We start from the raw sequence: 27,549 nt of genomic DNA on the forward strand, positions 1-27,549 counted from the left end.
GAGATTAAGCGGGGTCCCAGTTGTGGTAGCAGAATTGGAGGTAAACTCCGGCGCCTGCATGCCATGCCGCGGGGCTTGGGCTTGCGCTGAGAGCCTGTGCCCTTGGTCCAAATCAGCAGCATTGATTTGTTCCAGATGAGCAGAGGTTGGAGGACTGAAGTTCAGGTTGACATTGGAATTCATTTTCAAGATTGGGGTATAAGGTCAACTCCTCAAGTAGAAAATTTTATTTCCTTTTATTGTTTATCCCCCGTATTCTTAGATTGGCTTCTTTCCAAACTGAGGTGGTGGCATAATACCTCATTTTTGAGCCAGCAGCGCCTGCAGTTCCTTTTTGGACTCCTGTGATAAGAAAAACTACTGGCGGAAGTTAACTACTGAAGCCCCGACAGGTTGGTCAGACACCATTAGTAGTTATCCATGTGAGGGCTGGGATTTCCGCGTGGCAGGGAAGTGCAGCTGACCTTTCTGTTCCTCTCTGAGACTTACCAGCAGTCTCCTCCCTTCCTACCCTCTCTCAGCCCAAGCACCTCCTTCAGTGACACTAGAATTTGTGGCAATAAAAAGTAACTCTTCATTTCAACAACATTGGGAACTTTTGCTATAAAATGATGCAAATAACATTACATGGTCCTGCAATACTTAAAGTATCCTGGATCTCTGAGCTCTTGGATATGTGAATGAAGCAGCGTCTGAAGGGTATAATTGGTAGAAGTATGTCTTTATACAGTAGAATATATATACATATAATTTTGATTATTTTTTTATTGAACTATAGTTGATTTACAATATTATGTTTCAGGTGTACAGCAAAGTGATTCAGTGATATAAGAATATATATATATATATATATATATATATATAGAATGTATAGAGTAGAATTTAGTCACGTGATCAGTGATTACACTTGGAAGGACATAGAAACAAATGTAACCCATTAAGAAAAGAAATAGTACAAAGTAGTGAAACAAATGTAACCCATTAGAAAAAGAAATAGTACAAAGTAGTGAACTCCCTAAATGTACAGCTAGGAGAAAATCCTCCGAACTGGATTCAGTAATTGGAGGCTGGGACTCTCCACACAGGATAACATTTTGCTGATCTCTGAGCAGATGCAAGTAGTTCTCACTGACAGGACTTCTGACAGCCACAGCATCTTCAATTTAAAAAGAGGAAACCTGACAACATAAAAATCTAGATTGACTACATGGCCCACCCCAAGATCACTTGAGGCTTTTTTCTTCAGTTTCATTTGGCAGTTCATTTGACTCTTCTTTTGAATAAAATACTGAGGTTAGAGCTCCTTCTCTGAGTTTCTGGTGTGTGCTTTCATGAAGGATACTTGAAACCTGTCATTAGAAAGTTCCTGATACATCAGGCCATTACCATGTGTAAAGCTGATGAAAGCCACCTTTGATCTGTTTGTTTGCTTAAGTTTCTTCCATGAGAGGTAATTTTCTTACTAGCAGCCAGTTCAGGTTCTTTTCAAAGGTGTTAGACTTTCACACTCAAAGTTTCCTTTTAACAGAAACTCACCTGATTAATGATGATATTGAATAAAACTGTTTTCAGTGCAGGACATTACATAAGTACAGGTTAATTATGATTAGTCATGTATATTTAATTGAATTGTATTGCCTTTATTTCCCTTTAGGTGTCTTACAAGATTTTAAGTAACTTTAGTGTTTGCCATCAGAAAAAAGTAGGAATAACCTGTGATATTTGGACTCTGATGTGGTTGGACCATCTCCCCTCATATCTATAGAAATTGGGTATTACCATTTTCCTCTAGTTTAGTGTATGGGAGGGAGAGTTTCATATCCTCCCTTTTCTCTTCATAAGGAAATGCAGCCTCAGGGTGATTCCATATTCCAGGCAGTTCCCAGAATTCTGAACCATAAACTGAGCTTAGTTCCAAGTGAGGCTAATCGTTTTCCAAGCAATAGAATTTTCATTAATTCAAGTAGTCTCAGTATAGCTATAAATGTTCTATAGCCTCCATGTCTTTTACTTTTCAAATTACTAACACCATAAGTAAGGTAAGTCACTCCTATTTAAACATATATTTATTAGGTCCTTCTGTGTACAGGGCAGTATGCCAGGTAATACAGGAATATTTACAGAAGAAGACAATATATTTCCTTCCGTATCCGTACATGGTACATTCCACGACGCACATTCAGTGCCATGAGGGAGAAGAGGGATGTGATCTATGTGGAGAATTTATTTGGTATTCAGGAATAAGAAAAGAGCAATTGGGCGTGAGAAATGTCTTTTCTTCTTTAATGATTTTAAAGAACTCATTAATGGGGCATTCCCCACTGGAGATGTACTTAATGCAACCTACCTCAAGTGGGTGCTACAAAAAAATACATATATCAGAAGTCAGCTACGTTTATATCGTTTTTATTAATATATTTCATTTTCACTGTGTCGTTTTTAATTTTCATCTTATCTCTTTTTCTTTTAGACCTGGAATGGCCAAATATCAAGGTGAAGTTCACAGTTTGAAACTGGATGATGATTCAGTCATAGAAGGAGTAAGTGACCAAGTACTTGTGGCAGTTGTGGTCAGTTTCGCTTTGATTGCTACCCTGGTATATGCACTTTTCAGGTGAGACTAAAGGACAAAAGAATTTAAATAATACGTATTTCCAAGGGCCACTGACTTTCTGACTGCTTCTAGTAATGTTTAATACTTAATATTAAAAGCAAGTAATAAAGCTGATTCACTTTGTTATAAAGCAGAAACTAACCAAAAAAAAGCAAATAATGAGTTCAGTGATTGTATGTATTTACTAAGGTACTTTATTTTCCACTAGGCTCTAAATGCTACTGTGTATTTTTCCCGGCATCAACTGTCTAGTCAAAAAAATTTAGATTTATCACCCATATTTTGAATAAAATGTTAATATTTTCTGTTGGAGTATCACAGTTTTAAAATGTAATTTTCATAATTGAATTCATCAACTTATAGGTGATATAATAGGTGCAAATATATTTTCAGTGTTTAAATGAAAAAAACTGGGACAAAAAAATCTTGGACAGTATGGAGGGATTAAGATTAGAATTAAAATTGCTGTTATGTAGGATTAAGTGAATTAATAAATGTGAAACACTTAGAACATAGGGCTGTTGAGAGGATTAAAGGAATTAAAATATTTTTAAAAAATTACTGTTATAGAATCAGGAATACTATTTAAAGGTCTTAGATGTCTATGTACCAATAAACAGAGATAGGGTAGTAAACTAGAAATTTAAGTATTAACACATGGAGATAAATAAAATTTTGTATATATTGTTGAAAACAGAAATGACAAAAGTATAAAGTAGAAAAGAGATTACAGTAATTCCAAAAAGTACAGATCTGTTAGTTTCTTATAAAAATTATAGAAAGGATTATTAAACAGAATATGAGCATTCTCTTTTACCTCTGCATGGTTAGTTTCTTATTAGGGTGACATTATCTTGATTTCAGTAGAGTATTTTACACGGTACCTGGTGATGCCCTTGTGGACATAGTGGGGAAATGATGACCAGATGATAGCAGATTTAAGTGAGTTTATAACTGGTTGACAGATCATTCCCAGGAGTGCTGACTAATGTTTTAGTGTAAGCCAAAAAAGAAGGACACTGAATTGTTGCAGGGCTCTGCTTCTGAGCCTGTTCTTCTCATTTCTGTTAGCAACTGGGATGAAGAAGACAAAAGAAGCATGTTTGTTAAATTGTCAGTTGGGATGGATAGCTAATGTATTGGTACAACAGAATCAAGATTTAAAAATGGGTCATCCCATACATCTGTGGTCAGCTGGTTTTTGACAATGGTGCCAAGACCTTTCAGTGGGGAAAGATTTCAACAAATGATGTTGGGACAACTGGATAGCCACATGCAAAAGAATAAAGTTGGACCCATACTACATCATATGCAAAATTTAACTCAAAATGGATCAAAGATTTAAATGTAAGGGCAAAATTATAAAACTCTTACAAGAAAACATAGGAGTAAATCATGAAGATTCTTAGATATGATGCCAAAAGCATGATCAACAAAAGAAAGAATAGACAAATTGGAATTCATCAAAAGTAACAACTTTTTTTGCTTCAAAGAACTTCATCAAGACAGTGAAAAGTCATTTCACTGAATGGGAGAAAACATTTCAAGTCATATATCTGATCAGGCCCTTATATCTGAATACGTAGAGAACCCAAAACTCAATAATAAAAAGATGAGTAACCCAATTAATAAATGGGCGAAGGACCAGAATAGACATTCCTCCAGAGATATACAAATGGCCCATAAGTACGTGAATAGATGCCTGACATTCTTAGTCATTCAGGGGAATGCAAATCAAAACCACAGTGAGATACAGCTTCATACCCACTGGGATGGCTAGGTCCAAAAAGTCAAATAATAACAATTGTTGAGGATATGGAGAAATTGGAACCCTCATACACTACTGGTAGGGGAGTTAAAATGGTGCAGCCACTTTGGAAGACTATCGGTTCCTCAAATGAGTAAACATAGTGTTACCATATATGCTAGCAATTTTATTCCTAAGTATATATACCCATGAGAAATGAAAGCATATCTCCACATAAGAACTTGTACAGGAATGTTTACAGCAGGATTATTCATAATAGCCAAAAGGTGGAAACAGATGAATGGATCCATCAATAGATGAATGGGTAAACAAAAGGTGGTATATCCATGCAATGGAATATTATTCAGCTTTAAAAAGGAATGACATACTGATGCACACATGCTACCTTATGGAGGAAACTTGAAAACATTGTGCTAAGTGAAATAAGCCAGACACAAAAGGCCATATATTTGATTCTGTTCTTATGTTCACAATCGGAAAATCCATAGAGATAGAAAGTAGATTAGTGGTTGTATAGAACTGGAGTTGGAGATATGGGGGCAATAACTAAAGGGTACAGGGTTCTTTTTGAGGTGATGAAAATGTTCTAAAATTGATGGTGGTGATTAATTACACCTCAATCAAGCTGTTTTAAAAATGGGTCATGACTAGGCAAATACCAAAAAAAAAATCTGCTCTTTACCTATTAAGAATGGGATGCAGATATGAATTTATTGTCATTTGAAAGTATCCATGATAAATTGTTGAGTGAGAATTAAGTAAAAGGCACATGACAAAACCATAGGTCAAGTAGCCCATTTTGTTTAAAAAAAGTATTTTTATAAAATTAATTTTATTTAAAAATATTTTTCTTTTCCTTTATTTGTTTTTCTAATTTCTCTACTATGGATAATTATTACTTGTAAATAAAATATTTTTCCTCACAGACTGTAGTGATGTGAAGCCCAAAATAGAAGTTTCTATTAATAAGGCAATTGTATGTTGTAGCTGCCAAAAACTTAACAGCATCAAGGTGTATTAATCAGAATAATCAGATAAAGGTCACATATAGATTATAGTCAGTTTGGGTCAAGAATTTTAAATTGGAAAACATTCAGGGGAGGTTATCAAAATGGGTAAAGCTATGGAAACAAATCATATAAAAATGCCTGAAAGAACTGGGGCTATCCAGCTTAGGGGAAAAGACTGTAGGATGCAAAAGCTTTAAATACGATGAGAGCTTGTTTTGTTGAAGAAGAATTAGGTTAATTCTGTGTAGCTTCATGGAGAGAACTAGGGTGTAAAAGACAAAACCTACAGATTTTTCCTTCTTATGTAGTGAAGGACCCAGTTCTTCCCTACCGTTTCTCTCCTGTGTCTCCTTTATATTTACACAGAACTCTTCACTTCTGGTCACCAAATGTGTGTGGGCTTTTCCCCTCCAGGCAATTCTCCATGACACCAGCTGGGCGTCCCACAATTTAACTCAGTTCTGATACTGTCTGCCTGGAGATGGTGTCAGCTCCACAGGTTAAGGGCTCAGTCCCACAAGCCTGCTCACCACCACACTTCATATGCCAACGGCAAGTAGTCGGTCCCCAAGTCACCCCCAGCTTCTGTCTGATTTCTGTCCCCAGGTTATCCACAAGAAATCGGAGGTTCTCGTGACCCCCTCCTCAGGTTTGATTAATTTGCTAGAGCAGGTCACAGAACTCAGGGAAGCAGTTAGGTTTACCAGTTTATTAAAGGGTGTGATAAGGGATACAGATGCACAGCCAGATGAAGAGATGCATAGGGCGAGGTCCGGGGGGTCCTGAGCGCAGGAGCCTCTGTCCCCGTGGAGTTGGGGTGCGTCACCTTCCTGGTGTGGACGTGTTCACCCACCTGAAGCTCTCCGGACTGCACTGCTGGGATCTCATGGAGGCTCCCTCATGTAGGCGTCATCGATTATTCACTCTGTTTCTGGCCCCTCCTCTCTCTGGAGAATGGGGGCAGGGGTGGCAGATGCTGAACATTCCAAGCTCCTAATCAGGACTTTGTCCTTCCGGGGAGCAGCCCTCATCCAGGAGCCCACCCAGAGTCACCTCATTAGAGCAAAAGACACTCCTGTCACCCAGGAATTTACAAGGCCTTCAGGAACCCTGTGTGAGGGGCCAGGTCAAAGACCAAATCTTAGAATACAAGGTACTCCTAGTACTCTTATCACTTAGGAATTTGCAAGTGTTTCTGGAGCTCTGTGCCAGGAACCAGGAGCAGAGACCAATATCTATTAATATATATTTTCTATTATCTCATACCGGGCCAATAGGTGGAGCTAAATGATGAGATTTTGGCTTAACCTAAGATATAACTTTTCAAATGATATAAGGTGCTCCCCATTACGTGGATGTTGTCTTGAATCTGTCATATGATTGGATGGGAGGTCAGTTTAAGTTGCTGTCCAGCTGTTCAGATTCAAATTCAGTTGGCAATTGTCATCCTGCTACTTTAGCTGAAGTATTCAATTAATGAGTTAGGGGAGGGGTAGCATGCGTACTAGAAGATTCAAACAAAGGAACTTTTTGTCTCTTTTCTGTAATTTCTTTGATGTCTGTAGTCATTATAATTCATCCTTTGTTTCTATTGTGGTAACATATCCTTAACATAAAAGTTATCACTTTAAGTGTACAATTCATTGGCATTAAGTACATTCACAGTGTTATGTAACCATCACCACTGTTTATTTCCAGAACTTTCTCATCATCCGAAACAGAAACTCTACCAGTTAAATAATAACTCCTTATTTCTCCTCCCCCTGCTCCTGGTAACCTTTATTCCACCTTCTGCCTCGAGAAATTAGGCTATTCTAGGTACCTCATAAAGTGGAATTAGACCGTGTTTGTCCATTTGTGTCTGGCTTATTTCATTTAGCATTCTGGCATTTTCATTTAGTAACGCATGCAAGGTTCATCCATGCTGTATCATCTACCAGAATTTCATTCCTTTTTATGGCTGAATAATATTCCATTGTATGACGAAATTGAGCTATTTGTAATGAGGTGGATAGACCTAGAGTCTGTCATACAGAGTGAAGTGAGTCAGAAAGAGAAAGACAAATACCATATGCTAACACATATATATGGAATTTAAGAAAAAAAAATGTCATGAAGAACCTAGGGGTAAGGCAGGAATAAAGACACAGACCTACTAGAGAATGGACTTGAGGATATAGGGAGGGGGAAGGGTAAGCTGTGACAAAGCGAGAGAGAGGCATGGACATATATACACTACCAAACGTAAGGTAGATAGCTAGTGGGAAGCAGCCGCATAGCACGGGGAGATCAGCTCGGTGCTTTGTGACCGCCTGGAGGGGTGGGATAGGGAGGGTGGGAGGGAGGGAGACGCAAGAGGGAAGAGATATGGGAACATATGTATATGTATAACTGATTCACTTTGTTATAAAGCAGAAACTAACACACCATTGTAAAGCAATTATACTCCAATAAAGATGTAAAAATATATATATATTCCATTGTATGTATATACCACATTTTGTTTATTCATCTGTTGATGGATATTTAGGTTGTTCCCACCTTTTGTCTATTTTGAATGGTACTCTGTGAACGTTGGGGTACAAGAATCTGAGTCCTTGCTTTCAACTGGAATTGCATGATCATGTGGTAATTCTGTGTGTAACTTTTTGAGGAACCTTCAGTCTGTTTTTCACAGCAGCTGCTCTGTTTTACATTCCCACCAGCAATGCACAATGGTTCTAATTTCTCTACATCCTGGCCAACAGTTGCTACTTTGTGTTTTTTTGATAGTCATCCTACTGGGTGTGAAGGGGTATCTCACTGTGGTTTTCATTTGCATTTCACTGATGACTAATGATGTTGAACATCATTTCATGTGCCTATTGGCCATCTGTATGACTTCTTTAGAGAAATGTCTATTCAAGTCCTTCGTGCATATTCGAATTAGGTTGTTTGCTTTTTTGTGTTTGAGTTATTTCTATATTCTATCTTAATCACCTATCAAATATATGATTTATAAATATTTTATTTCATTCTGTTGGTTGTCTTTTTATACTCTTGATAGTGTCCTTTGATGCACAGAATTTTTAAATTTTGATGAAGTCCAATTTATCTATTTTTTCATTTGTTGCCTGTGTTTTGGTGTCATGGTTAAGAAATCATTGCCAAATCCAAGGTCACAGAGATTTCCCTCTGTGTTTTTTTCTAAGATTTTTATAGTTGTAGCTCTTAAGTTTAGGTCTTCTATCCATTTTAAGTTAATTTTTGTATATGGTATGAGGTAAGGGTCCGACTTCATTATATTTGCATATGGATATCCAGTTTTTCCCGCACCATTTGTTGAAAAGACTGTCCTTACTCCACGGAAGGGTCTTGGCATCCTTGTCAAAAACCAATTGACCAGGGACTTCCCTGGTGCGCCGTGGTTGGGACTCTGTGCTCCCGATGCAGGGGGCCTGGGTTCGCTCCCTGGTCAGGGAACTAGATCCCACATGCATGCTGCTACTGGGAGTTTGCATGCCATAACTAAGGACCCTGCCTGCCGCAACCAAGACCTGGTGCAGCCAAATAAATAAGTAAATAAATATTTTTAAAAAAACAATTGACCATATATGTGAAAGTTTATTTCTGGTCTCTGGGGTCTATTCCATTGGTTTATACGTTTGTCCTTATTACCAGCACCACATTGTTTTTACTATAACTTTGTGGCAAGTTTTGAAATCAGGAAGTGTCTTACAACTTTGTTCTTCTCTTTCAAGATTATCTTGGCTATTTGGAGTCCCTTGAGATACCATATAAATTTTAGGATGGGTTTTTCTATTTCTGCAAAGAATGCTGTTGGGATTTTGAGAGGGGTTGCACTGAATCTGAAGATAGATCACTTTGGATAGTATTGACATCCTAACAATGTTGTCTTCCAATCTATGAACATGGGATGTCTTTCCATTTATTTGTGTCTTTAATATCTTTCAGCAATGTTTTGTAGTTATAATTAATTTCTTTTTAAATCTTTTCTATTTGGTCTTCCTTCTTAAGCCATTAATAATAGCTGCCATGTGTTGACATACCAGAAGCCAGTCAGAAGGGTCTGGTAGGCAGGTTAACCTATGAACCACATGCTTGCATATTTGTAAACTTTGATTCAAACTTCCTTTCCTGACCCACGCTTTGGGTATCATTGCTTTCCTCATATCAGAGGTTCCTGGCTCTTTTCCAGGGCTACATATAACTTAACTGGTTTGACAGTTTTGGTTTCTCTTTTCAGAGAAGTTAGAAGGACCATAAATCGTTGATAAATACACTAACAACACATGTACTTCTGTTTCATAGCAGAGCCACTGTTTTCCTTGGCATCTCACTTTAGACCTGCTTAGTGTCAAATGCCATCATTTTCTCATAGCTAAGGTGATCATATTGATAAAGGACAAAAATTAAACCAAGTAAATTTGAAGATCTAATTGGCTTTACTAAGCTATTCATGAATCAGGCAGCACCCCATCCAGCAAGTAGAGAGATATTTCCGGGAGTTGTATGAAATAGAAGGTTTTTATAGGCAGAAGGAGGGTGGGGCAAGGAAGTTATTAGCAAAAGAAAAGTTAGGATTATTTCAGGCCAAGACTTCTTCTTCTGGGGGAAGGAAATGGCAGGGGTCTTATCATGCAGGCTACCTCCTTGGTACTGACCAGGAAACCCCAGATTGACCAATTCAGATCCCATTCCTGGGGAAGGTGGGAGCTGCAGTTGGGCCAGGTGTGAAGTCTCGGTTTGGTGTCATAGGCTTTAGCACAGGTGATGCCATTTGAGGCCTGAGGTTTTCTCTATAACAGTATGTTCCTGATCTTCTAATCTAGCTTTCAATCTATCTTGATTAGATTTCTAGATTCTTGGTTCTGTACTCAAAGTTGCCAGTCACAATTAGCTCCCTGAGCTACAGGCCATGTTTAGCATCTTGGGCTGTTTGTTCTTGTTCTTTGGCTATACTTTGACTTTTCTAATATTCTACTATCAGATTTAAGAATTTTATATCTTCTCTTTTATGGAAAGAGACCAAAAGAAAGACCTTCCAGTCACATGGTTTACATCAATCCTCAGAAAACCATGACTGTTTTTTTCCAATGAAAAGGGAATGGTTTTTCATTGTCAAAGAGCTGAGAATTTTCCAGTTAGCTGGGTGTTTCCTGGTGTGTAAATAGGCTGCTTCCTGGGCTGTTCCTTGATAGATTGTTTTTCCCATAGAGTAGCTTTCTTTCACTAATTCATTTATTCAGTCATAAGAACGTAACATTTTAAAATAAATAATCCACCAAAATTTAAGGTGTTTAAACAGAATTCAAGTAGTTTCATTACATTTATGTTGAGCTTCTGATTAGATATTTGACTTTAAATTGTTTTTATGTTGTCTCTGAACTAATGGTTATATTTTTTCGGCTTTCTTTTCTAAAATTTAAATTTTTTACTAAAAATTAAATAACCCTGGGATGGATTTCTTTAATTTTCCTTATCCCATTAGAATATTGATTTAGAATTCTTATTGCTGTGCTATATTGGGTCAACTAGAGAGTAAAGGCTCTTCTGTAGATTAATAACACTGACACTGAGTAGACTTAAAATATTGCTGTTAAAGAGATTTAGGTTTAGAAGAAACTTCTATAGCCAAATGAAACTAAACTGATTCAGATGTAAATCTTCACCCCTGACCCTACCAACCTAACCACTGCTTCTAGTTTTCAGTCCTCACTTCACGCATCCCATCCTTTTATATGGACCTCTAACTTCCTGCCTTTGATTCTTCATTTTAATTGTTAATGTTAAGAGATTAGTGGTATCATAGGTTTGGGCTTTTCTACATTATACATTTTAGGTTTTGTTTTTCTCTGTCCCTCTCACCTCATAGGTGAAAAGTTGGGAGAAGGACCTAATTAGATATGGAAAAGTGTTCAAATACATAATAATACAAGAAATCTTACAAAAGAAATAAACGTGTTATATTATATGTAAGTCTGAAATTACATTCAATCCCCAAGGTACTAGGCCTCTGGATTTCATCATTTGCCAGTTAAACCTGAAATGAGCCGATAATCAGTGATCTCAGAATAGCCTAGAATGTTCAGTCCTACAGTTGGAGTACAGTTGTAGGCCATCATTTACATTTCTTATGTTGCTAGTAGTCTAGGTCAAAAATTAGACCCATAAGGAAAATGGATTCATCTAACAATATTTTATATTAAAACCGTATTATAATTTATTCAGCAGAAATGCACATCAAAACATTCACCCAGAAAACCAAGAGCTAGTACGGGTGCTTCGGGAACAACTTCAAACAGAACAGGTACTGTTGTGATATAAATCTGTGCATTTGTATGAGGAGTAGATGTTATCACTCCCCTTGCATAAGAAATTGTGATGATATATCAATAAATTCCTTTTTGGAAGCATGTGCTTCTTTCCTGCTTGGAGTTACCTTTATTATTCTATTGATTGTACATTTTCAGATTAAGCAAATGACTAGTCTTAATCTAATTAAGATGTTTTCATGAATTTAGTTTTAACTTGCTTTAAAAGACAACAGTTTAAAAAAAAAAAAAAGACAACAGTTTTCCTATTATTTACTTGTGAGGAAATAATTACTGTCTAATTGGCTTTAATGAAATGTAGTGGAAAAACTACTCTTTCTAAAACATATTCCCGGGCTTCCCTGGTGGTGCAGTGGTTAGGAATCCGCCTGCCAATGCGGGGGACACGGGTTCGAGCCCTTGTCCAGGAGGATCCCACATGCCGCAGAGCAGCTAAGCCCATGTGCCACAACTACTGAGCCTGCGCTCTAGAGCCTGCGAGCCACAACTACTGAAGCCCGCGCACCTAGAGCCCGTGCTCCGCAACAAGAGAAGCCACCGCAATGAGAAGCCCGTGCACCGCAATGAAGAGTAGCCCCCGCTCGCAGCAACTAAAGAAAGCCCACGCGCAGCAACGAAGACCCAATGCAGCCAAAAATAAATAAATAAATTTTAAAAAATAAATAAACTATATTCCCCTAAAACCTTCAAAGAAATGACTATAAGGGATGGCTTTTTTTCCTTTTCTTTTTCTTCGGTGATCAAAGTTGTTAAAACTACTTAGGCAAAGAAGAAAACTTTTCTCCTCTGCCTCTTCTTTGCTTTTAACCATATGGATTCCCTAAGAACCAGAAATGTAATATATTTTATGAAAGCTGGATTAAGTAGGACATTGTATACCTTCATGCTGAGATACCTAATATCAAAAACAAAATTAAAAATTGTCTACCCACCAGTCAAATTTTAATTCCAAAGAGGGTTTTTATGATTTATCCATTCACCAAATATTTATTGAACATCTACCATATGTCAGACATTGTTCTGGGCATTGAGAATTCATTTGTGAACTAAACAGACAAGAATTCTTGCTTCATAGAACTTAAATTCACTGATGCAAAAATAGTTTAAGCATATTAGTGGTACTGTGTTCCAGAGCTCTTGTTATCAATAATTCATGCTGGCCTGGTGTTTTATAATTTACAAAGTGATTTCACATACAACTATCGCATAATCTTCAGACATGTAACGACTATCAGGAATGTATGAATGAAACAGATGTTAAAAATAGAAGAAAGCTAACACCTGGGGAGTAGTTTGACATTTCTTATTTTCAGCTAATGAATGCATGAGCTCAGCCTGTGTTACCCAGAATAACTTACTCTTTCTAATAGAGTAACTCCTGAGTTAATCGGCTTTTTATCTTTAGATATATCTTTTTATCTTTATCTTTAGACTGTGTTCAGGAAGGAAGGTAGAGACCATGCAGTTTAGGCAGAACAACACTGGAGCCTCATAAGTTTCTCAAACTTGTAAGACCTTAACTAGTGCACATCTAAAATTTGAGGATTGCACAGTCCTGACTGTATTGTTAAGTATCTTTTAGCATGAAGATGAATTTTGAAAAGACTGTGTGTGTCGTGTCTCAGTATGCACTTGTCTTCTCACCAGGATGCACCTGCTGCTGCCCGACAGCAGTTCTACACTGACATGTACTGTCCGATCTGTTTACATCAAGCTTCCCTCCCTGTTGAAACAAACTGTGGACATCTCTTTTGTGGTAAGCAAACAATGCTGTTCTTGGTAAAAGTGACTATTTAGACCAAGACCCGTGTGTGTGCACAAGCCGGATTCCTAATTTTCTCTCTGTCACGTTTTGTATTTTGTGAGTGGGGCAGATTGCTTCTGAGATCCTGCTCTTGTTGTCAGCCACTTTTATTTAGTGTCCGTAGTTCAAAGATTAAAAAGACTAGTTATTCAACCCCCCAATAAACAGAAATGTGTTTCTTTGAATAGTGAGTTAAGGATATCTGTACCATGAGGGAGTCACTGAATTCCTCATTTTCATCGCTTTCTGGTGGTTTCATTTATTACTCCTCCTTCCCAAGGCAGCAGGGTTCTTCTCCCAAGGACCTTGCCCGAGACCTTCCCTTGGCTCTGCCACCTCTTTTTCACTCTGAGTCGGTGCAGAAGTTCTTACCTCTCTTCCTCCGGGACTTCCAGAGGCTTGGGAACCCTAGAACATGTAGAGGGACGAGAAGGGACGTTGATGTCGCACTTAGTGTCAGGAAGGGGTGCTGTCCACCCCTGGGCATCTCCTGACCTTCCAGGAAGAGTCACAGAGAGTGATGGGACATACCGCATAGCCACTGCTGGCTGTGGTCACGTGAGATTGGCAGGAGTCAGTTATTATGGGCCTGCTGTGTGCTGGACGCAACATACTCCATCTCATCCCAGCTCACAGGTGAGGAACCCCGAGGCTCAGCAGTGCTAAGAAATTTTACAAAGGGCAGCCCAGCTGCAGACGGACAGAGCTAGGTTTTAAACCCGGGTCTGACTTCACAGCCTGTGCGCAGTTCTGTTGGGCTGGCCAAAAAGTTCGTTCGGGGTTTCCCGTAAGATGTTACCAAAAACCCAAACGAATTTTTTGGCCAACCCAATACTATGTGAACGGTGGTTTATACAACTACCCTCTCCTTAAGGTTTATCTCATCATGAGACCTATCTTTTATTGGTAGTATTTCTTTCCCTTCGAACAGCTGTATGCAAGATAGGGTGCTGATTGCTCCCAAACTGTACTGATTTAACATGTAGCATACAGTGATTTGTACTTTGCTTTCTCCCCTTTGTATGTTTTGTCTAAGAGTCAGAATTCCAAGGTATACAGTGTTACTGTTCATGCTGTTGGGGGTGAAATAAAGTATCTGGAATCCATTCCATGCTATGCAGGGTTTTCTATACCTTGTGCCCATTTAGTCAGCACTGACCAATCCCATCATTGCCTCATCCATGAATTTCAACCTCTTCCTTCTGGTTTTTGTCTAAGTAACTAACAAATTACAAAGCACTATTTCAGTGTCTATCCTTAATTATCTGTTGGAAGTGCTAGTGAGCAGCCAAATAATGAAAGATCAGGTGCTGGGGTAGGGGATTAAATGGCCATCAGAGAAAGCAGACATTCCCCCTCAAACCTCTGGCCGACGTTCTTTATCGATTGTGGACTTGCTCTGGGTCTGGCTGTGCCTCGGCCGTCCCCTAGCACAGCACCCGAGGCAGGGGTTGGGAATCAGTGAGGTCTGGCAGGCTGGGCGAAGTCTATTTGCCAGCCCAGGCTTAGGTGATGCACTGTGTGGATAACCCGGTCAGTTGAAAGATGGCTGTGCTGTGCTCTTGGTTTTACCTCTGGGTCTGGGGTAATAGGGTAGATTCCTTCCGATATCCTGCCCTTCTTGTTGGGACACTTTTATTTACTGTCTGTAGCTTCAAAGGTTAAAAAAAAAAACAAAAAACTAGTTATTCAGCTTCTTAATAAATAGAAATGTGTTTCTTTGAACAGTAGTTCAAGGATACTGATACCATGTATATGAAGAGCATTTCAGCTTAGCTCCATGTGTGGAACTACAGTTCTGTTCCTTTACAGCAAGTCAAGAATGACAGCAGCAACAGACTTCACCTAACTTGCATTTGTAACCCACCTTACTTTATTTAATTCCCCGGCAGTCTTATGAGGCCTTATTCTCATTTTACAAATAGACAGATCTAGAGAGATTGTGCCCCGGATTCAAGTCATTGAGCCATCTCTCCCGCCATCCTAGTTAAGGGAAAGCATCAGGCACATCACAGCAGATGTGTATGAACTGAAGTGTTTGATTTGCTGGACCATAGTTTTCCAGTGCAGGCAAGTGGCCACTACATAATTTGCAAACCAAGGACACGTATACTCCAATCTGTGGAAAAAGTTATGGAATTAAATAAATTAACATATGTCAAAACACAGTGGACTTTTGGGTGAAAAGGTAGTAGGTAAATCTAAGGCATTATTACAGATGGTAATAATACTAACATATTTATGATCAGTTTTGCTTTCATATGGTTTCTATATGAAATTAGACTGCTCAAAGTATTTAGTAAATATTATCGAATTAACACAGCACCCTGAGAGCAGGAAAAGATATCAGATACAGATGGTTTAGCTTTTTAAACTTGTCTTTAAATCATCGAACCAGTTTTTCCCCACAGTCACTAATGGTCAGATTGGGCGGCCTTGGCTTCAGGCAGTGGCCTGCTCACCAGTGGCCTTGTGTACCATTATTTCTGCCTCTGGGATTTGTTCCTGCCATCGCAAAACCCAGAGTGTCCTCGCTCCTGTCTTCTGCCTGTCTAATCTTACCAACCCTACAAAGTTGGGTTCAAATTCTGTACACCTTTTGTACTGAAATTTAATATTACACACTTCAAGATGTAACTACCTTCTGAGTCATGTAAGTACGTTACCTTGGTCCCCTCAATTTGATTGAAGGAGCCAGGAAGCAGTTAGTTCAGGTTCACAGTGGAACCTGGATGATCTGAGAAATGGGGGCCTGCAGAGAAGAAACTGAATTGGCTCCTTAAACATCAGCCAGTATTTAAAAATACTCCTTCTTCATTTGTTACTGGTCTGAACTTTAGTGCCTATACACTTAGTGCACCTACCACCACTTTTTAAGGTCTGTAAATCCTCTCTCTAGGCTGTGTTTACCTGTTTCACTGCTCATCAATGCCTTCAAGAAGAAAAATCAAATCCGTCCAGTACAAAAGTTGATTCAGTTACTTAACTGGATTATGAACTTTGTTAGGGCAGGAAGCGTGAAATCTTTGTATCCTTTGGCTCCTTTGTGCATACTACCTAATTACTATTATTGATACTTAAGTGACTTGGTTTTCTAAACTTTTAAAAAAATGGAAGTTGTGTTTCTGTAACATATATATCAAATTTGCAACAGAAAATTTATAGTGTGATTTGTTGGTTGTCATATGTACAGTAATGTTCAATTACTGTTTTATTTATTCACATAGGAAATGCAGTATTTTCTGTTAAGCCTCATAGCATTGAAGCAGTTAATGCATGCTTGCTTTTGATTGTAAAAATGCTTGTATCTTAACGGGTAGTTTAAATTAAAATATTTTTCAGTGGCTTGGAATTGTTATTAGATTTGAATTTGCCTTAAGACTTGGTTGGATAAAGTAAAAAACATTTTAAAATAGGTGATGCTGTTAAAATATTTCAAATATATGAAACTTTCCCAGGATATATGGACTTAACAACATCAATATTAATGTTTTCTTCCCATTAGGTACCTGCATTGTGGCGTACTGGCGATACGGTTCATGGCTTGGGGCAATCAGTTGTCCAATCTGTAGACAAACGGTAATGTTTGTGCCCAGAAAACATCATTTATACTAGCTCATTTTGTAAATTTTTATAGTTTCTGTATCTAACTCTTGAATTATTTTTATGTTTTTAGCAGAACTTCATTTATCCAAAGCTTCTCTGATGTTTCTCCATTATTTTAATGTCTTTAAGACACCTCAAAAAAAAGGGAATTCCCTTTGATATCCCTTCAGTCATAGTGAAAAACAGCTGGTACATGAACCCTTCCCCAAATCCTAATAAGTCTTTGTTGTAACACCAGCAAGGGAACAACTGAAGTGGCAATCAGGCTTAAGCAAATATGCTCTGCATAGACTTCTTTTGAAAAAAATAGTTTTTCAGTTGTACTTTCTTTTTAACCTGCCCATCTGTGGTGAGGGTCCAGACAGCTTTAAATGACGAACAATGCCTTTGAAAAATGTCTCTTGTGGAGCCGTGGCCACGTCGCATCACCCAGAGCAGATTAGCCTGTTACATCAGTACAGATGCTGCCTCCGAGGGACGCAGTGAGGTTTTACACACGCGTGTCGGAGACTGAAGTGTCAGTACGCTACCAAACGGCTCAATTTCTTCGACAAACTGGAGAAACAAAATTTTGTTTCGTTTGAAAAATCTGAGAAACTGATATTTGTAGTTTTTAAGTTAATAAATATAGCCAAATGGGATGTTCTATTCACCTTTCAGAATTTCCTTTATATTTATATTATTCTTTTCATTTAAAATATATGCCTGTCTGATAATGACTCATGATCAGGTACACAGACAGCCTCTCCTTGGGAAGTCTTCCAGTGCAAACGGACGTCCCGACCAGGATGGAGAGCTTCCAAGTCAGGATGCTGAATTGAGTGCACGCATTTACTTTTGCTCCCTCTGGCAACCCCACCGAAACAGGAAAGGCGTAAACCCACAGGGACCACAAAGTAAAATAAGATTAGAGAAGGCACAACAGTTGTTCAAAAATTCTTTGTAAAATATAACTGACATACAGAAAAGCACACAAAATAAAGAGGTACAGCTCGCTGACTTGTCACAAAGCAACACCTGAGTAGCCACCACTCAGATGAAGAAACAGAAACTGGCCACAGCCCCAGAAGCCTCCTCGGGACCCCTTCCAAATCTCCCCCGCTTCCTTCCTCTCCTAGAGGTAGCTACTATTTGACTGTTATGATAAGCATTTCCTTGATTTTCTTTACAGTTTTATTACCTTAGCATGCTCCTCTAAAGATTACTGATCAGTTTTGCCTAATTTGGGGACTGTGTATAAATAAAACCATATAGTGTGCACTGTTAAATACATATACACATACACAGAAATGCACACACGTGTGTGTACCTTTCAGCCATTGTTCTCGCTTATCCACTTCCCCCACTGCTGCCTTTTTTGGTTGGAGAGAGGAAGGTTCAAGGCTTTCTCTTCTTTCCTTCTTGCTTCTATCGATACATCCCCAGATTCTGCCTCTTTCACACTTTTTACCACATGGTTAGGAGGAAGATCATTTTTTGGTACCACCTCTCCGGCTGATTTGATGTGTGACACAAGGCAGTTGGCCCTGAAGCTTATTTGCCAGTGCCACCTCTCATCTTTAGCTCTCTGCCAGCAACACGGAGACCAGGCCAAAGGTCTTGCCGTAAACAATTAGTTCCACCACCTGCCCCTCTTTCTGGCACTACCTGTGGCTTTTCATAGGGCATATGCGCATTAGCAGGTGGTATCCTTTGGACCACACATAAATTGGCTAGAGGCGAGAAAGGTGGAGATAAACTTGTGGGTTCCCTAACTGCAGTGCGTTCGCACTGCAGTTCATCTACCTGCCCCACCGCCTGCTTCACTGGGAACAGTGTGCAGGCTGCTGCCTGTGGCTGGGACATGGTCACCACGTCTCCCCTGGGCGCGCACACTGACACGCCAGCGGTCCTACCACGTCCCTAGGGTGAGTGCAAGTGTCAAGCTTTCTGGACACCCCAGACAGAGGAAGTCCTTCTTCTCCAGCATCACTATAACGCCTACCCCAGTGCCTTATAACGGGCTGTTGAACACGTCTCCCTCCCTTTCTATCCTGGGTATTGTGATCACCAAGGCGCAAGGCCACGTTGTCCTTTTTTTGTACGTCTAGCACTTAGCGCAGTGCCTGGCCCATGTACATGGTCAGTTAACATTTAGTGAAAGAATTCATCTTTATTAACAAATTTGTGAAGAGATGGCTGTACCTGCTGTTCCTACCACCTGCTGCTCTTAGGCACTCCTGTGTTTGGCTGTTTGGGAAGCACCTGAACAGTGGGGTCCTGGTTTTACAGCTGAGCTGAGGGTCAAAACAACAGTGAGATGATTTAAACCCAAATCTATCACGGCTCCTTCCCATATTTATCTCTTTGTACAGTGGCCATTTCTATAGGAGGTGTTATATTTTTAAATATACTTGTTTTTCGAGGTACCGTCATCTTCAGATTACCCGAGTATAGACCAGGAACATTTGTGTATCCTCCTTAGCTCCGCCATGGAGGAATCAGGGTTAAATGTATTATGTTATATAACAGTATCAAGAATTACCTTTTTGATTGTAGTAGAGATGGGTGCTTGAGAGCTGGTTCCTGCAATAACTTCATCTCTGTGTGATGCTGGTAGCATTCAAAGATCATTCAGATACCAGAGAGGATAAGGAATCATGATTTTAATCAAAAAAGAAAGCCCTCATTTTCCTCTCTCAAAGTGATATGTCACTTTGCTCCTGAATATTTTCTCATCATTCTTATATCCTCAAATGTCTGTTAGCCCAAACAGAGAACTACTAACTTGATCCCTGGTGTGGATTGAAAAGTTCTTAAACCAGTGCCCATTTTATTTTACAGGAGTTCAAATAACATTTTGAATGGATTTTATTGTAAGGAAACAGTAGCTTACTTTTCTCCCCTGTGTCGCCTTTGTTAAAAGAAATGAGCGAAATCTAAATTCAGAAGCTTTTCTCATTCTATTGAATAATAACACAAAATGAAAAAAAATTAATGCTGCAGAAAGATGTAACAATTCTTTTTTTCTGTAAATCTACAGGTAACTTTACTGCTAACAGTATTTGGTGAAAATGACCAGTCTCAGGATGCTGTATCATTGCATCAAGATATTAATGATTATAACCGGAGATTCTCAGGGCAGCCCAGATCTGTAAGTAATGTTGTAGCGGGTGCAAAGTTAGAGTGTGATGATACTTCTCTTTTGTAAAGTGAGATTTACCAACAAATAGTCAATGTGAAAAGTCTGTGTGTGTTACGTGAAGTCTTTACTTTTCATTGTTGCTGTCATTCACTGAGTTACAGCTTTCCCAAGGACTACAGTTTTCTATCTTTTAAAAAATGGCATTATTAAACTCTTTATGAAAGTGATACCAGCAAAAAAAAGCAATAGAAAAACATTGGAGGGAAAGGTAAAATTATTGACTCCTACGTGATTCTAAAATAGGGTTTGTCTTATGGGAAACTTACAACTGAGAACTTCTGGAGGGAGTTTTACCATTGTGTTTTACTCTATTTTACCCTGGCCCCATTTGAATTTGTTCCCTTAAGTAACCCTAAGTGTTGGGGGTTTTGTATGTCAGGTATTCAAAAGCATTCTATTTTTAAAGAGCACATTAATTCTACAGTTGCCCCTCCTCCCCAAAAAGGCATTTGATAGATTAAAAACCCACACTTTACTGACTCATCCCAGTTTTCTCAAAATTTCTCAAAATTTAACAAAGAATTCTAGAAGTGTATGACTAAATATGTACTTGAAAACCCAGAACACACTCAGTACAAATTTGTACTGGAAGCCCAGACTCTGCTCCACGCTCTAGGCTCTGACGTCCACTTGCTCAGGGTACATCCCACTGGCGCGTTCCTGGCGTCTCGGACACGAGATGTAACATGCACAACACTGACCCGATCCCTCCTTACCTCAGCCTTACTCAGCTCAGTGCTGATGTCCTCTTCTCCCTCATTCCCCTTCTCTGATCTGTAAAGAAGTCCTAATGTGTCTTTTCTCTCTTTCTGGGAATGCTGTCATTTCTGCCTCATAACAAGTCCTGTGTCTGTAGCCATCAGACTAGGCCAGGCCACCACCATCTCTTGCTTAGGACAACTGCAGTGGCCTCTTCACTCGGACCTTTTCCTCTGCACGGCAGCCCGAGTAATATTTTGAAAACATAAGTAAGACCACGATGCTCTTGTGTTTTGAAACTTCTGAATTTCTGGAATAATGTCCCAACTCCTGGCTGTGGCTTTCAAGGCCCTGCATGGCCTGGTCCCCCCTCCCCTTCCTCGGGATGCGGCTCTCAGAACACGCTCCTGGCCTTCCCACCTTCGTGCCTCACTCGTGCCATTTCCTCTGCTCAGAATGCTTGTCCCGCTGCTCGCCTCCTGGCTGACTTCCTCATCCTTCAGGTCGGTCCTAGTATATCTCCCTCAGAGAGGGTGTCCCCAATCAACCAGGGCAGTCTCTCTCATTGCCCTCCGACCTTGTTCATTACCATTCTCTCAGGAGACGGAAAGCTTCATGAGGGCAAGGACCGTGTATATTTAGTCACTACTATGGTCTCAGTGTCTGGAATACAGTAGGCCTTAATGCTTGTAGAATTTATGGTTATCCTTAAGATAGAAATGATACTCCTCCTCCCAGCCAAGAATATAAGCTGTTAAAATGCTTCTGTATTACACAACTGCGTAGACTTGTGCTCCCTCGTACATGCTGTTCCTCATTCTGGGACGTCAGGTACATTTAAAGGCATACAGTTTCGCCTGCTGTGGATGGTGACAGGCAAAACTTTTAGTGACAAGAAAAGCTTGACCTGGTCCCTGTTGCCCTCCGTGATTCTTTGGGAGCCTCTTCTGCTGTTTCTGATCCGGCAGTTTTCTTATGTATCCTCCAGGGGCATCTTAGGACGATTCTTTGAAAATCAGTTTCAAATTCAAGAACTACCACTGAACTTAAAAAAATCATTTTAAGATGTTCATTCGTATTTTAAGGTGTGAAGCATACCATTGCTCAGTTATTTTGTGTGCATCAGATATATACTTAATGAATAAGAAAGCTTGGTATGTGATGAAATTACAATATAATACAGACATTTAGGTTTTACTTTGATATCTACCCCAGAGTTAGAGTCAGATTGCGATTAGTACACAAACATTTCTCAATAACCCATTCCATATTTCTTGTCTAATCACTACAGATTTTGTATGAACAACACCATATGAGAACTGAACAAAATAGCCCTGATAAAGGACAGAACAGTATTCAAAAGACATACTGGCTGGTCATTAGAATATCTTAAGTAATTTACCATAGACCCTGTGAAAGCTGTATAGCTGTTTTGCTTTAAGTATTAGTTTCTTCCACAGAGAACAGAAAATCAGCATGAGGAGTGATTCTAAAAAGACCATTTTTGTTCTTTTGTGATCCGTTTTCCAAAAGGAGTTACAAGATTTTCTTTGTCTGGTGGGGTTTTTAAAACCGTTTTCTCATTGCTTGCTCAGTTCTTCCCATTTTCGTCTCCCTCTCAACTTATTCGGCATTTGTTGGACAAAATACATACTTAAGAGTTGGATTTGTGATATTTATACAGATTGTTAAAAACAGCTGAACTGGCACTGGAATGACCACAGGAAGTGATTTACTTCCTCTGGCCAGTTTCTCTTGCATCTCCCAACCCCTGAGAAGTAAGACCTCAAAGAAGTTAGGTTCAGGAGTCGTCACGGTGCCTCATTACTACACGCGGCCTTATGGTCATGCAGTCAGCTAAGAGCTATGCAGAGGAAGTGAGAAGTTTCCAGTCAGAGACGAAACTGACTTGCTCAAGGTCATACAAATAGATGCTGGTACTGTCTTTTTTTTAAAAAAAAACTTTATTTAGATGTAATTTACGCACCATATAGTACCCCTGTTTAAAGTATACAATTCAGTGGGTTTTAGTATATCTACAAAGTAAATATAATCTAATTATTAGTCTGTATATATTCAGAAACCATAATCATTTCCAGAAAGGGTAGGGCCTGGCATTTCAAAAATTTTTGTGGCAATTAATAATTCACTTAGGGCTTCCCTGGTGGCGCAGCGGTTGAGAGTCCGCCTGCCGATGCAGGGGACATGGGTTCGTGCCCCGGTCCGGGAAGATCCCACATGCCGCAGAGCAGCTGGGCCCGTGGGCCATGGCCACTGGGCCTGTGCATCCGGAGCCTGTGCTCTGCAACGGAAGAGGCCACAGCGGTGAGAGGCCTGCGTACCGAAGGAAAAAAAAAAAATTCACTTAAACTCAAGCTAAGCAGAATAAACATCCTAAGAAGGAAATCAGTTTCATTGCTATTCTTAGATGGTCAAAGCCATCAAAGTTGATGTGTCTGTATATACTTATATATTCTGTATATGTATATACTTATATATTGTCTGGCAATTTATCAAGGTCTTTTATAACAGTATCTCTTCTAGTTCTTAATAGTCCTTGTGGCACATACTCAGTTAGTTGTTGACTTATCTCTAGTAGGTTAAACAACTTTCCCCAAGATCACTTGGCTAATAAGTGGTGTGTCCAACTTTAAAGCTGAGACTTGAGCTCAAGCCTCAGTCTAGTTCAGTACACTGGGTTCTTTGTTGGTTTATTTTACTAACTCAAATTAGAAATAACTTGAGTTTTGTATTACTATACCCTGTGTTTCAAATTTGTTGATATTTTAGTTACTTTTCAATTATCTGCAATAAGACCTATTTTATAAGAACCTAGTAATCAAAGAACTATTTTTAAATAAAATGTGTAACTAGAAAATATGGTGTTCAGTGAATACATGAAACTCCTTCATTCATGTTAACTGAGTTTGTCTGCACGTTGTAAGAAAATTATATTATTTTTAAGTCTAACACACTAGATACCAAATCACAGTATTTGTTCTTCCCCTACCAGATTATGGAAAGAATTATGGACCTACCCACTTTACTGAGGCATGCATTCAGGGAGGTGTTTTCGGTCGGAGGCCTTTTCTGGATGTTCCGTATCAGGATAATACTTTGTTTAATGGGGGCTTTTTTCTACCTTATATCACCTCTAGATTTTGTGCCTGAAGCCCTGTTTGGAATTCTAGGCTTTCTCGATGATTTCTTTGTCGTATTTTTGTTGCTCATCTACATCTCTATTATGTACCGAGAAGTAGTAACACAGAGACTCAACAGATGAGAAAATGAGTGCACTAAAATATTTGAGCCAATGTGTAAAATCGAACAAAAGGACCATGGCAGTTTAAAGCATTTGAATATTATCTTACAAGTTTAAAACCACTGTATGACAAACATTTGATTGTCATTTGCAAATGCCTAGCAATATATGACTGGAATTTTTACATGTTGCAGGTCCCAATAGTAAGGTGAGAATTATAGTGATTTACAACTGTATCTTCATTCTGTGTTGTCTATAAAGTTGTGGAAAAATATGGAATTATATAAAATGCGATGCTTCTATATCTTCTCCCCCACCAAACTATTCAGGTTAACTGGATGTATAGTAAGGTGTTGTCAAATGTACAGTTTATCCAATTCATCCTTCTCAGTGAGTACCCACATGATAATATATTGCTGTGAGACTCACCTAAGTATTTTGGTTACAATAAAATATTGTACAATATTGGGGAAAAATCAGTGTTTCTTTGAGTAGCTAGGTTTTGTTCATTTGGAGCAGTTCTGCTTTTCCATTCTGATATAATTCTTTGCTACCAGCTGAAGGGGAAAGAAGAAACTTGAACTTTGTTAATTTGATTTTATATTCTGGTTTACAGAACACTTCCTTAAGTGACAGGAGAATTAACAAGTTGTGAGACATTGGACTCCAGCCAGCACTCTTGATATTCTCAGTTATGGCATTTCAGTAAGAGTTTGGTCCTTTTATAGGAACAGTATATAAAAGTTACTTGTAAAGAGAATTTTTGTTTCAGGAACCTGGGTGATACTGCAGACACATAACAGTTTGGTACATTCCTGAGGAAGGTGGTTCTCCGTAGCTGTGAGCATCAAAGACCTGAGGAGGGTACTAGAACACTAAATTTGACAAGAGAAATTACTGGTGAGCTATAGCGACAGAAATGTACAGATTTGGTTAGTTTTCTCTTGTCAGAACACTTTTGTAATACTGTCCCTAGATGACAGAATATAGCCCAGATTCATCAGGCCTTGTGCAGAATGAGATGATTCAGCAGGAACGTTATCTTGGTTTTTGGATGACTACAGCATAAGTACTTAACGCTCTTTTATGCAGTTTTCTGTTTGAGAAGAATCAAAACCACAAGTATTACGAAATCTTAACTCCCTCAGCTGGCACTGCCCTTGAGTGACCTGGACAGCAGGGTAGTCACTGATCCCCAGGGCTCAGGCAGTGTCAGCTCTGCGCCTGGCAGCCACTGCTAGTCATCCTGTCCACTCATGTATCAGTGAGCCTCACTGTCAGTCTTCCAGGTGAATCAGAGGCCATCAACTGATGAGATGCTGAATGATACATCAGTAGTGTCTTGTAATTTGGGCCTAAGACAAAGCTGCTGCTTGTCACAGAGAAAAACAAAATCCTTAAGTATAGCACATTGTAATTAAAGCGATTTCTTGCATACCGTTCATTTAATCCTCAAGAGAGTTAGGTGAAGAAGACAGGGCATTACCTTCCTTTTCATAGATGAAATCCCTGACGTAGATGAAACGGCTTTTTTTTGTCTGAAGCCATGCACAGATAAGTGACCGAACTGGTATTAGACTCCTAGGACTCCTACATGGGGAGAAACTGGGATCCTTTGGAAGACTTTTGGAACATACTGGAGTAGGACAGCTTGGGTTCTCCTAAGAACAAAGGTTTAGAACAAAGGTTTAGAAAGATTACATATCAAGACTCCACGAATCCTGATTCACCATGTCCAAATCAAACTTCTCATAGGGTGGCACACTTCATAGGAAAACGTTTCAGCTGCAGTCACTAACTTAAGAAGCTAATGAGTAGGAGTTCTTTACACCACCATTTATCAGTCTCGAAACGCATTGCCTACCAATTATAAATTTGGTGTGGGGCTACAGCAAAGCCATTTTTGAAAGGTTTTAATTTTCTGTGCATGTGTTCTGCTTCAAGTGTCACACTTACAGTTACAGTACTTTTATTGTAATATTTGGAATTCCTTCTAAGGCTTTCCTGGTAGAGGCGTATTGTACCAACTTTTGTAACATACAAAAACACTGTATGAAGTCTTACTAAGTTGAAAAGGGAATATGCTGTATTCTCAGAAGTTTAGACCTGTTTATTATGTCATCTTTATTGATCAGTGATAATAAATGTAGAAGGGATCCGAGAGTATTTAAAGCAAGTAGAGTCAATCAGTGTTTTAAATTTTTAAACATCATAGTAATACTTCTGTGATTCAGAGTTAGAGCATATAAATCAAAGCAACAGTTTGGATTTTCGTAAACAACAATATTGTAACTTTCAAAACACAGATGGTCCAGCCCCAGGAGCAGATGATAACTTGGGCAGCTCTGTGGGGAGGGAGACAGAGGAAACAGTTGTTCTAACTGTCCACTAGAACAGTGGTTCCAGCTGCTACAGTTCTCAGCACTGAAAGTAACATGGGAAGAAAGGACTGTGCTGGCCCCTCTGGCTGTGCGGATACCTACCTCACAGAGCTGTTTCAGAGGACTGACAGTTTGGTTCAAACCTTGTGATTTAAGAGTTTGTCAAGCAGTGACTCTTTTGAATAAAAGCAACATATCTAAAATTAAAGAGTAGCTGTTATTGTCTGGTTTCTTTGACACTGCTTTAAAATTCGGAACTCCTGAAATAGCATTCAATACAATGGTTGCAGTGGCTTTCTTTTTCACCTCATCACGTTTCTAATTAATTTTAAAATTTTAAATGTAGAAATGTTTTTGAGAAAAATTATTTAATGTGGGCAATCTATATTAATTCTGGACAATAAGGGTGAGATTGGAATCAGTACCCTTGCACCCTGATTCCCCCACCCCTATTTCTTTTGAGTGTGTATTTTACTGAAACTGTATAGTTGATAACTGAAATGTTCTTTTCTGAGTCTGAGGGATAGGAAAAGGGCACTCAAGGTTTTAAGGCCCTAAGGTTTAAAGAGTTTCCCAAGACCAGGTTAGTAGGCTTTAAGGGCTGCCGACAGGAGGCGATCCTGTCACAGAGATAAAGACAATCGTAGAGCTTTTGCTGTTCAGTCAGAACCAGACCATCTTCACAGCATCAGTATTTGTTTGAAGCATCGAGTTCCTGACTGCAAGCAAACCTCAGGTGTTATCAGTCACTGTCCCCTCCACCCACTGCCTCCTCTGACTTGTCCCATGTCCAGAACGGGGCATGAGGGGAGTACACACCCGTTAGACAACACTGAGCATGTCTGAACACTGTCCTTTTTCTTCCAGACTAGTGGCCTTTTAAGGG

The 27,549-nt window shown here is 39.2% G+C and overlaps 1 protein-coding gene across 4 annotated transcripts; it reads left to right on the forward strand.

Moving 5' to 3' along the window:
• Nucleotides 1–260: 260 nt before the first annotated feature.
• RNF170 (ring finger protein 170) lies at nt 261–24,742 on the forward strand. Of its 4 annotated transcripts, none has more exons than XM_029226546.1 (7): nt 261–392; nt 2,471–2,614; nt 11,627–11,702; nt 13,375–13,483; nt 17,037–17,110; nt 20,160–20,270; nt 24,034–24,742. In XM_029226546.1, the coding sequence occupies exons 2-7, from the start codon at nt 2,478–2,480 to the stop codon at nt 24,301–24,303; spliced, it is 777 nt and encodes a 258-aa protein (XP_029082379.1). In that variant the 5' UTR covers nt 261–392; nt 2,471–2,477; the 3' UTR covers nt 24,304–24,742. The 4 variants fall into 4 exon arrangements, with proteins under 4 accessions (XP_029082379.1, XP_029082378.1, XP_029082381.1 ...); XM_029226545.1 differs by having other exon boundaries at nt 11,624–11,702; nt 24,034–24,367; XM_029226548.1 differs by having other exon boundaries at nt 267–392; nt 2,471–2,540; nt 24,034–24,367.
• The last annotated feature ends 2,807 nt before the right edge of the window (nt 24,743–27,549 follow it).

The sequence above is a fragment of the Monodon monoceros genome, unplaced genomic scaffold (genome assembly GCF_005190385.1).
Source record: "Monodon monoceros isolate NGI ecotype Baffin Bay Population unplaced genomic scaffold, NGI_Narwhal_1 Super_Scaffold_17, whole genome shotgun sequence".
NCBI lineage: Eukaryota > Metazoa > Chordata > Mammalia > Artiodactyla > Monodontidae > Monodon > Monodon monoceros.

Coding starts and splice junctions, on each gene's coding strand:
- RNF170 (XM_029226545.1), top strand. CDS start 2,478: ATGGCCAAATATCAAGGTGAAGTTCACAGTTTGAAACTGGATGATGAT. Junction 2,615..11,623: donor CTGGTATATGCACTTTTCAG/GTGAGACTAAAG, acceptor TAATTTATTCAG/CAGAAATGCACATCAAAACA. Junction 11,703..13,374: donor AACAACTTCAAACAGAACAG/GTACTGTTGTGA, acceptor TCTTCTCACCAG/GATGCACCTGCTGCTGCCCG.